The 11,218-nt window shown below is 35.1% G+C and overlaps 1 protein-coding gene across 3 annotated transcripts; it reads right to left on the bottom strand.

Moving 5' to 3' along the window:
* Positions 1–11,099, bottom strand: LOC121866508 (intraflagellar transport protein 57 homolog). 3 transcript variants are annotated; one of them, XM_042366256.1, is made up of 10 exons: positions 10,985–11,099; positions 9,824–10,012; positions 9,148–9,310; positions 8,698–8,816; positions 6,397–6,565; positions 3,003–3,111; positions 2,446–2,642; positions 1,329–1,473; positions 436–639; positions 27–159 (listed from the first exon to the last, which is right to left on the bottom strand). In XM_042366256.1, the coding sequence occupies exons 2-9, from the start codon at positions 9,988–9,990 to the stop codon at positions 461–463; spliced, it is 1,248 nt and encodes a 415-aa protein (XP_042222190.1). In that variant the 5' UTR covers positions 9,991–10,012; positions 10,985–11,099; the 3' UTR covers positions 27–159; positions 436–460. The 3 variants fall into 3 exon arrangements, with proteins under 3 accessions (XP_042222192.1, XP_042222190.1, XP_042222191.1); XM_042366257.1 differs by having other exon boundaries at positions 42–159; positions 440–639; XM_042366258.1 differs by lacking the exon at positions 436–639 and having other exon boundaries at positions 1–159.
* Between the last annotated feature and the right edge of the window lie 119 nt (positions 11,100–11,218).

Here is an 11,218-nt window from a genome sequence, read left to right as displayed (position 1 = left end):
GTATGGCGGCGCTGGTTGACCTAGACCACGAGGCATACACTGGGGAATTGGTGGGGTCGGCTACTCAGCGACAAACAGCGTTTGTAGGGGAGAAATCCACTACAAACGTACATAAAGTTGTGTCCAGACTCCAGAGTAAGTGGCAGGATGGTATGGGTACTGTGGAAAAGAAAGGAGGAGCGTACTAGCAGATGAGTTTCGTAATGTGGGTGAGGACAATATAATATCAAGTTATAAATAGTTTTACTCCAGGCCTGCTAATTGCCAGGTGATGTTAATAGTATACAAGATACAAGGTGATATATATATATATATATATATATATATATATATATATATATATATATATATATATATATATATATATATATATATATATATATATATATATATATATATATATATATATATATATATAAAGCCTATGACATGTACCCACTACAGGAGGTTTATATGAGCACTAGAAAAGGCCCATGTCCATATTGTTGTACACAGGAGCATTCATGTCCCTCTGCATGTTGGACTTGTCCTTGAGCTTAGCTTGCAACAACTTTTGTTCTACCACTCCTATGCGCACGTCCATGGCTGTGATCTCTTGTCGCACTCGTGTCAGTGCTTTCCTTATGTTCACCAGAGGGGCTGACAGAAACAGGGATCAGGTTATTACAACACAAATAAAAGTGTTTCTATGGCACAGCAAATTCTCATGAAACAACAGGTAGTAGGCAGCTACCGAACAGGGAGGTACTACCGCCTGGGAAGATATTGGCAAAATAATGTGTTGTCTAATGGTAGACCCTGCTGCCATATTGTGACCAAGTCCCAAGTTGCTGATCTGACTTTCTGCCTCATTTACACACAATTGTAGGGCCTCAATTGCTTCTATTACATGACAAAACAACATTCTCATAGCATTTCTCACTGTTGATTTTTTTTCAGTCTTGCATTTCTTTGTATTTATTATTATCACAGTGTTGTTATTATTATTATTACCATTAATATTTTATTTTACTTTTTATTATAAATTTTATTTCCTATGAATTATTATTATTATTACATTTTCGCCCCCCGGGCCCTGATGTGGGTCAGTGACCTGTGCCCGGGTGGGCTAATCCCCGTAAAAAAAAAAATCAGCTCACCAATCTCTTGCATTAGTTCTTTCTCGTTGTCATTCTCATTTTCTCTTACTTTTACTATGTTTCTTGCCCCTTTCTTTCTTTCTCTTTCATACATAGATACGTATGTACTGTATAAATACATAAAGCACACACGTCTCCTGAAAAATGCATTCACACAGACATACAGACAAAATTTATCAGTTTACTTACTGCCATCAGTCATACTGGAGCCTCTTTCCTCCATCTCGTGTTTAACACGGTCTAGTTCATCAGATATCTGCGCCAGTTCATGAGATTTCTCCACAAGTTTCGTTGATACTACACGATACTGTTCTCGACTCTCTGCTGCTACATTCTGGTAAATGATAGAAATGAGGGATACATATTGAAGTCCTTATTTTATGGCCAAGACTGGAACTAAGTGACTTGCATATTACTCACTAAATCTGCAGTTTGAAAACCCAGGTAAACTTTGTCATTAGTAGGTAGGACTAAACTACGATAAGATATAGTATTCCCCTGCTGCAACTATACACCCTTAAGATTGTATGCCTGATAAGTCATGAGGTTAAACTAGCATATGTGTGCATCTCACACCACAACCAGGTTGGCCGTACTGTAATTCCAGTCATCAATCCATTAAGCTTGAGCGACTCATTTTACCTATTGGAGGAGTAAATGTATCCAATTTGATTAGTACAGTAATCCTCTTTACCACTTGTCAGCTTACTTGCCAGTTCTAGACTTGGCTATCAGGTTCAGTCCTTCTCCAATAACCTTATGTCCTCCCCTAAGCAATTTATATACCTGTATCTGAAGTCAACTAAGTAAAAGGAGGATGGTAGGATAAATAAGCTCCATGTGCTAGTGTGACATGCAGTTTCCCTAGGAATATTAAATCTGTGAAGCACTAAGGAGAGAATAAATCTACAGTGTGAAATACAGTACAGTACTTTACAGGTATTTCTTTATTTATGAAAGGGCTTTGTTCTTGAAAAACCTTTTGTAAATTGATTTTTCGAAAATCAAAGCACTTTTTCCCAGTGCTTAGGAAAAAATAGTAAAAATTTCATAACAACAGGGTTTTTCATCTGTAAATCAAAGCAGGGGAGAAAAACTTTTTTTGTAACTTTTAATTTTCATAAAATAAAGTTTTGTAAATTAGGGACTAACTGTAGTACACAGAAATAAGTAGATTTTGAACAATTTCTGTACAGTATATACAATATTTAATCCTTTAGAAAATTTTTAATGTTTCTCGATCTGCTACAGGACTGCTATATAGTACTGTAGTATATGTAATACTGTACAGTACAGTATTACAAACCTGAAGGTTCCGATATTCCAACAGAAGAGGCTCTAGCTGGCCATTAAGATATTTTTCTCTTGAGCTAATTTTTTCCAGACTACGAGAAATTTCCGAGTGAAGACCATCAAGTTGTTTCTGAGTAAAGTTGAGTGTCTCATTTATCTTGGATCGATGTTCGTGCATCTGTTCAATGTGAGATCGCCAGTCACGGGTATCTGTTTAAAAACATATTAATAAATTATCCTTTTTAACAAGTACAGTATGTGTATTAAAAACTGCTGGAAAAAATCTTTCTGTAATGAGCAGTAAACACACCAGTAGTGATGTAAAGCTTTGTCTTTAAATTGAACACAACTAAATATTATACTGTACTGGTACAGTATCTGTATTACGTTACTTACCGGTTACTTGTCTATTCACCTTCCTTTCCTCTTCACATTATTATTTGTGCTAAATGTCCTCAACTTACATCTGCAGCATACAAGTTGAATATTTATTATTGACACTGATTCACAATGCTTTTTTTTAATATTCAGCTGAGTTATCAGTTCTGTAGTCTTACCAATGTGATTTACCTGATCTTATGGTCACTTTTAGCTGAGGCAGAACACGCTCCAGTTCCAACCTCCATTCTTCTGATGTAGTGTTGGAATGAAGGATCTCATCTGGCCAAGCATCCCCATCCTACGATAAAATATTGTTGGATTATACAGTATGCTGTACACCCATGGCATGTTCAACATTGTTTATCTTTTTTACCTTGAGGTATGTTTGGAGAAACCAGTGAATATACAGTAAACATTTAGGCCATGATGACTAGTAGTAAGCCAAAAGTCACTCCTCCCCTGTAATGATCATTGTTCAAAACAAAAGACCATAGGTCAAGGTTTGCATAAGGCATGGGAGTGTGAATAGTCACGACATCATGCTGTTAATTCTTTACACTGTGTTTATTACATCTCATTTAACAATGTCAGACCAATAATATTGTCAAGAAATAGTAATGTCATCTGAATAGATATTAAATGGAGATTCTTTCCTTAAGATGTACTGATCACAATCTTACAAGTTTGTTATCTTTAAGTGAGAAGATTCATATTACGTTCAGTTTGCATGTGCTTACATGTTTTCCTTTCTTGTATGTCAGGTAAAATCCCCACAGGGATGCATGCAACACAGTACTTGGAGCATCTTTATGCTTCCTGCCTTTCTGTTAGCTGACTTCTGATTCACAAGTCGCTCCAAACTGGTACAAAGTTATAAATAAGGATATGATCCTGGAAACTCATTTCTTAGACTCAGTGAGGAGTGACTTGGATCCCACCCAACTCCCTGGAAGGATGGACAGAGCGAGGAAGCTGTTGCTGCAGAACTGGTTTAGGACACCATCAAATGTGGTGTACAGTATAGTGTTAAATCTCATCACCCTCCTACATCTTACGCCAACCATGACCTCTAATCTATCCTGAGTGAGGTTCCTACAAGGGAGACCTTGAAAAGCATGGCTTTGCATATTCACAGGTTGCTCTTCACTGGCTCCATCAAGAAATGGGTTTTGAAGACTGAATTTTCATACTGAAGTAACAGCTCCTTTACTTTGTCACTCTCTTTATAATAAATTTTCTTATTATCTTTTTACTGATACTGTACATACTGTATTACACTTCTTTTCTCACTTCATACAATATACTATAGTAAATTATATATCAGAGGTCCCCGTTATGCATAATTTCACACTTCCATTGCTTAGCTATTTAGGAACTTTTTCTGATACAAGTTGTTTTTCCACACTTACATCGTCAGCATTGGTGAATGAGGGAGTGAACGGGAGGGGGGGGGGGTGGGATTAGTGTGTAGAAGATGCAAGCCGTGTGCAAATGGTTGCTGCCCATGGGCTCTCGACGCATGCGCAGAGAGACATAAGTTTACCCAACATCCCTCCCTAGTGCAGAACGTCTCGGTGATCCTATGTGTCGCATGAATCTTAAACTTTGTAGTTACATATTTGTGTAATCCTTCATCATGAGTGGTGAAGGTGGACTTAGTGCGAGCAAAAAAGTGTAACACTAGCAATCAAGAAACAACTGATAGAAAGGAAGTGCAATGGTGTACGTACTGTTGATGTCGCTCGTAGCCTCGGCCTCCCTCCAACAACGATACGGGCCATTGTTAAGAATGTCAACATATTGCCATCAACCCTAACAACTATACTAGTTATAAGGTAAGAATGAATACTGTATACAGTATATTAATGTTTTATTAAGTACTCCCTCTTTATCGACGGGGGTTACGTTTTGTAAACGGCCGTCGATAAAGAAACCGTCGATACCGTGATGGTTACGTAATTTTTCTAACTATTATTAGCATATGTTGAATAAATGTACCTTTAAGCATTAATGCGTTTCCTTTACACATAACCTTAAATAATAGTGTATAAATAATAATATAAGTGGACAAAAATACTAGCAAACTTACGATTTCATTTATTGAAGTGAACATCGGTCCTTACAGTAAACAATACAGTGTACAGTACAGTAAAAGTCCAAAAATCCGGATGCCCAAGGCAAATTGTTTACCATTTATTATTACAACACTTTACACTGAAACGCGGGTAGTTTCAACAAAAATATTGTATATTTCCATTCAAGTATTTATTCAAGTCAATTAGGAGGGAATATTATTGTAATACAACAGTTTTTTAACTAAACCATTCGAAAAGTGATTACGGTAACATCTTTTGAACGAAAGAAAGTGAGTCATTGTTTTCATCACGATTTGATCCCACTTTCCACTTTAATACGTACGTCATTTCAACAAAAATATTACATTTCCGTGAATGTATTATATCAAGCACAGTATGAATAGAATATCATTGTAATATAACAGAATTTTAACCGAAAACTATTAAAAAAACGAGTAACATCTCAAGAACATCGGAAGCTTAGGTAAAGTCTTTTGTTTCCGTCATGTATTTTATCCTATTTTACATTGAAATACATCACGTTTCAGCAAAACTACTATTTATTTCCGAGAATATATTCATTCAGGCGCAGTTTAGGTAAAATATACGTGTGATGTAATAATTTTTTAACTGAAAACGATTCGAAAAACACGTACCCTCTAGCCCTGTTCAAGGAGAGGACTGGGAGAAGCTGTTTGGTGCCAAAATAAAAATCCGGCTAAATAATCCGTCGATAATCGAAACCGTCGATAAAAAATCCGTCGATAAAGAGGGAGTACTGTACTATTGTTGTTTTTTTTACATACTGTATTAAGTGTTCTTTAATGTATTTTGGGACTGTTTTATTGGGATAATTATGGTTACGTGAGGGAGTTCTGGAGTGTATTTAGGCTTTTGATATTAATTATTGGAATTAATTTCCAGCTTTATATTACAGGATATTTCGTTATGTCGCATTTCTCAGGAACGCAACCGCAATGCATAATGGGGACCTCCTGAACAAGTAAAGTATTTAAGTATTTCTGTGATACATATTTGGAACTTTTACAATAAGCAGTCACACAATTGTTGGATTAGTTTAAGTAATGTATGTTTACTGATATCAGAATAAATAACTAATATTTATTCATCTCAAGATAATACTGAAGTCTCCATATAAAGCATATGTCATGGGAGCCATTAGTTACATAGTGAAAGTTTTCTCATCATTTATTGTCTCTTAATGATTGCCAATTAATCTTTTAGAAATGAATGTTAGTCTTTTATCATAAGTTTATCATAGACACACATGCATACCTACACTCTGGTGTTCCCCTTTTACAAATAGGTCTTAGAAATCTGTCTGGTTTATCAGTGACCTTTCACATAACGTAGGGTCACCCATCAGCAGTACTGTATGTCCATCCCCAAAATCCATTCAACAGCAAATACTCTCTGGTCACTCATGCACACTGCTACCTATCAATATTTCCTACAGTAACTTATTAAAAGGTGATTTTGAAGAGTACTTTTTGTGCAGTCAGGTCTTTGAGGTCATCCATGTGAAGAATATTTTCTTCTTCATCATCATCATCATATTCAGCCATCATTTCTTCCTCCACTTTGTCAAGAGTGAGTTCAGCTTCGTCTTTCACTTCTCCATCCTCCCCTCCAGTATCCTCAGCAGGATATATAGGTCTGTGAAAGTTATCAATTACTGTATTCAGGCTAAGAGAATACAGATCAATACAAACATATCTTAGAAATTACTTAAATCTACCAACGTTTAAGACTTTATTGTGAATTTCCTGTCAGCCCTGTAATTGAATTTTACACTACAGTACTTGCATTAGCAGCCAAAATCCAACTAACTCATATAATATTGATATATTTATCAACAATAATTATTAACAACTAGACATTTCTTTACAAAATGTTAGTACAGGTTGTACCTCTCTAGTCCAGCATTCTGTGGTCCGGAAACTCCCGTGGTCCGGAACAATTTTAGTTTGTCCAATAGGCAGCTTTTTTTTTTTTTTACAAAATGTTAGTACAGGTTGTACCTCTCTAGTCCGGCATTCTGTGGTCCGGAAACTCCCGTGGTCCGGAACGATTTTAGTTTGTCCAATAGGTAGATAGGCAGCTTCTTTTTTTTTTTTACTTATCTGAATTATTATTATTATTACAGGAGTATTAAATTTTTGCCCCTCAGGCCCCAATGTGGGTCAGTGACCTATGCCCGGGTGGGCTAATCCCCTTAAAAAAAAAAGCCGCGGGAAATTAAGGTTTGTTTACATCCGGCAGTTCGGCTGCTCTCTCTCTCTCTCTCTGCTTGTCTATACAGAGTACAACATTTAACCCTTCAATATATATGAGCAGTAAATAAGTGTTGCTTTCATATTCTTATGTAGAGTAATGACGATATGTTTTCACATGTGCGCACTTACATACGCGCAGTCTCACTTTTTTTTTTACCATTAATGGTTAGCTACTTATATTGTTCCATTTATTAACATTAAATAACATTACAGGTACTTCAAACAACCATATTAATTTTTTTTTACATTAATTTTACTGCAGCTAAAATCAGGGTCTTATTTTCTTCAGTTTTATATGTAGAACCAATCAGTCACTGGTTTTGTAAGCTTTAACATAAACAATGCCGGCAGCCGTGTCGTCTCCTCATTATTAATAAATTGTATTGTTAATTTTGCACACAAACATTAAGTCAATAAAAACAAATTCAGAAACATTAATTAAAATATATATGAACAGTAAATAAGTGTTGCTTTCATATTCTTATGTAAAGTAATGACGATATGTTTTCACGTGTGCGCACTTACATACACGATCTCTCTTTTTTCTTTACCATTATCGTTAGCTGCTTATATTGTTCCATTTATTAACATTAAATAACATTACTTAAAACAACCATATTAATTTTACTACAGCTACAGCCAAGGTCTTATTTTCTTCAGTTTTATATGTAGAACCAGTCAGTCACTGGTTTTGTAATCAACGAAAACAATGATGTGTCATTTCCTCGTGTGTTTTAATATTCTACGTATTATTAATGAATTGTATTGCTCATTTTGCACACATAAACATTAATTCAATAAAAAAGACATTCAGTAATAATCAATAATGAATCTTTTGTACATAAGAGAAATGACGCTGTTTACACGATTATGCACGTCATCTGCACGTTGGCGGGCCGTTCAAACCCGTCGAAATTCAAGTTTCCGCCGTCAAAATTTTTATTTATTTTTTTTGTGTTCCAATAAAATACGTTGAATTAAAAACTCGCGAAATTTGAGAAGCTACTATACGACATTTAACCCTTCAATATGTCTTCAAAGAGACCATGATGCAGAGAAAGTGGTGCTAGTGCTTCCAAGCATAAGCACAAGTCACTATCTATCAAGGAAATGGGTGAATTTCCATGGTCCGGCAATTTCCATGGTCCGGCACCGGTCAGGTCCCGAGGTTGCCGGACTAGAGAGGTACAACCTGTACTGTAGTTGCAATGCTATCTAACAAGTGAAGTAATCTCTAATTTTGTTTTACAAGTTTCTACAGTATCAGTTTCTCACCTTGCATACCTGTTCAGAGAACAAAAATACTTGTGAAATCATCATTTGATTAATAAAACCTGGTTTGATTTCAGAGTTACATATAAACTCACACAAATGTTATCTTACTGATGTGTTTACTGAAATATGGATGGTTGGATGGACAAGTATCCCACTTGGTTTCATTGGTAGGGAATTAAAAAGTATATCATTATCATAGAGTTAATACAAGTAGATAAAGTAAAATGTTCTACTCACTTTTTCCACAAAAAATTGTCTTGCTTAAGTGCGAAATCTGCAAGTCGATCAAGAACAAAAATGGCATGTTCACCATAACCAACCTTAAGCTTGTTTGGTGGAAAGTCAACTGCAATGCCCTGAAAATACACATGTATAAGAAAACCAAATACTGTACAATACAGTACATACTATTCAGTGAAAGTGGGTTCCATAGGCATGACTGCCCATTCGGCACAGTGTGCCTACATCACACTATATACTAAGCCTTCAGTCCACATCAATTACACCGATATGAAGTTTGAAATAATAAAATATCAAATCTATTTCTGTGCCTCAAGTTAAAACTCTTTAGCTGTTGAGTTCTACCTACTGTAAATTTAATTGATTATTTTTACATATTATTTATAATTTGTTTAGTAATTTTAGATAAAATGTTGAAAAACATTGTAAATAACAACATTTACACACCAATTGTCTGAGATGATCAAGTATGTTGGAAACAGTTGAGTTTGGATCATCATACTCTTGTGGTTGTTCCATATTTCTTCCTGTCTTACGTATCAGCCATGCACTCAGTGATGTGAACAAGTAGAACTGTTCCCCAGGATTAGTTTGTAAGGCAAAATAATGCCTGTAAAAATAATTATAAACAATTTACCTTTAATTAAAGTAATTCTAATACCAGTAAACTGTACTATATACTGTACTATAATATACCTGTACTGTCTTTATTAGCTACTTCATGTAATAAGAAGAATGTACTGTAATGGTGATTATACTGTAGAGTGATATGAATTTCAACTAAGATGTAATACACTTGAATACACTGCACAGTACTGGTAATTTTATTCAATTTACAGTTAAAATTCCAACTATTCTAACTATGTGTTCAGTACAGTATTCATTACTGCCTCTCATACTGCAACTTATCTATACTTAATCTGTGCCCAGTTCAGACAATTAAAAAAAAAATCCCACAAGATTTCTCTAGAGCAACTAGTGAATTAGTCATTAGTGTTGATTCACAAATATCCACCAGCTATTCACCTACATGGTACAGGGGCTAAAGCAATAACCATTTATTTTCAAATGTGTCAATTTCAGTAAATTTCAGATGCACACACATCAATAAAACATGTTTTACCTGCTTAATGGTTTCATTTTAAGCTCTACAAGGAAGTCTTTATCATATCCAAGTAGCTTAAGCTTGTCTAACAGATCGTCCATAACAACAAATGGCATGTATGCCAGTCCTGGACCTCCATCCAGCTCCTCTTCTTCCTCTTCTGCAGGTCCCCGGCGGGCACTCATTCTTCTTTATATAAACAATACTCTATTGTGAAGAAACAAATCACTAATTAGCTATCAAGATGTGCGTGATTTTTAGTAAGTAAAAAATAAATATAAAAAGTCAATTCTCCTCAGCTAACTTTTCATTTTTAAACAATAGTGCAATGGTTTTTGTAGAAAAAATAATTGATTCACCTAAAAACTCGTGGGTATACAGGTATAACGGAAATGTACAGACAACAGCAGTAGCAGCAACTTTGGAAAACGTTTGAATACACAATAATAAATTCATCTTTCTTACATTAAGAATAATAAAAATACAGTATCCAATATTATTAGCTTGGAAATGCATACAAATATGGCAGCTACTTCCCAGCAGCAGTCCCATCATTCTATCCAAAACCATGAAAACTTCCAGCAAATGTTATAATTATACAATGATTTACCATAGATAAAATGAGTCAACAAAATGTACCTAATCTATCTTTTCTACAATGGAATTTTATTATTTCATTACAATGTTATTTTAGGTTTGGTTAGGTAAGTTAGTTTGTATGGAGAGGAAGGTTGATCAATTGCTCGTTGGGAAGTGTTCAATCGTTTAGTGTTTGGGGGTTGGTCAGATGATCACTACAAAGTATTTGTCAACAGTAACGTGGAAACATGCCATTGTCATGAAGCGGGTTGGTGGTCACGCTATTTTTTGTATGGAAATACCTAAGGAAAATGCCAGAATGGGAACAATGCTATGCTTCCACCCAATTTGCTTCCTTCAGGAAGTGAGAAATAAGTTTTCTTCTACGGAGAATTTTCGTTTGGTAGTTAGGAGACCGACCCTTGTTATTAACCCTTACAATGTACTGTACCATTAGTCTGCTCTCTTCTGCAAAAGAAATTCTAGAATAACCATTGTTAGTGAACAAGAAGAATAACTATTGTTGGTGAACAAGAACAGTAAATGAATACCTTTGAATTCAACTCGTGGGTACAAATAAAAGTGTTTGTTTTTACTCACCGAGATGAAACAAAGTTTAAATACAAGTTTTTGGAGACTGGTATGCACTATGCTGGTAGATAACTAATGTTAGAAGTAACAACGAACCAAATCACTGAGCCACGGGTCAACCACTATTTATTCCTTTTATTGTTTTAAAGACAGAAGATGCAGACTAAACCGAGATACAAGTATTAAAATATTTTTTATTTTATCACAATAAAAATTTTTTCTTCATATTATCTGGAAATTAAA

This window comes from Homarus americanus, unplaced genomic scaffold (genome assembly GCF_018991925.1).
Source record: "Homarus americanus isolate GMGI-L3 unplaced genomic scaffold, GMGI_Hamer_2.0 scaffold16430, whole genome shotgun sequence".
Classification (NCBI taxonomy): Eukaryota; Metazoa; Arthropoda; class Malacostraca; order Decapoda; family Nephropidae; genus Homarus; species Homarus americanus.
The sequence above is the reverse complement of the archived record's forward strand: the minus strand, read 5'-3'. Positions and strand labels throughout refer to the sequence as shown.

Coding starts and splice junctions, on each gene's coding strand:
- LOC121866508 (XM_042366256.1), bottom strand. CDS start 9,990: ATGAGTGCCCGCCGGGGACCTGCAGAAGAGGAAGAAGAGGAGCTGGAT. Junction 6,566..8,697: donor GACAATTTTTTGTGGAAAAA/GTGAGTAGAACA, acceptor TAACTTTCACAG/ACCTATATATCCTGCTGAGG. Junction 1,474..2,445: donor TGGAATATCGGAACCTTCAG/GTTTGTAATACT, acceptor ATCATTTACCAG/AATGTAGCAGCAGAGAGTCG.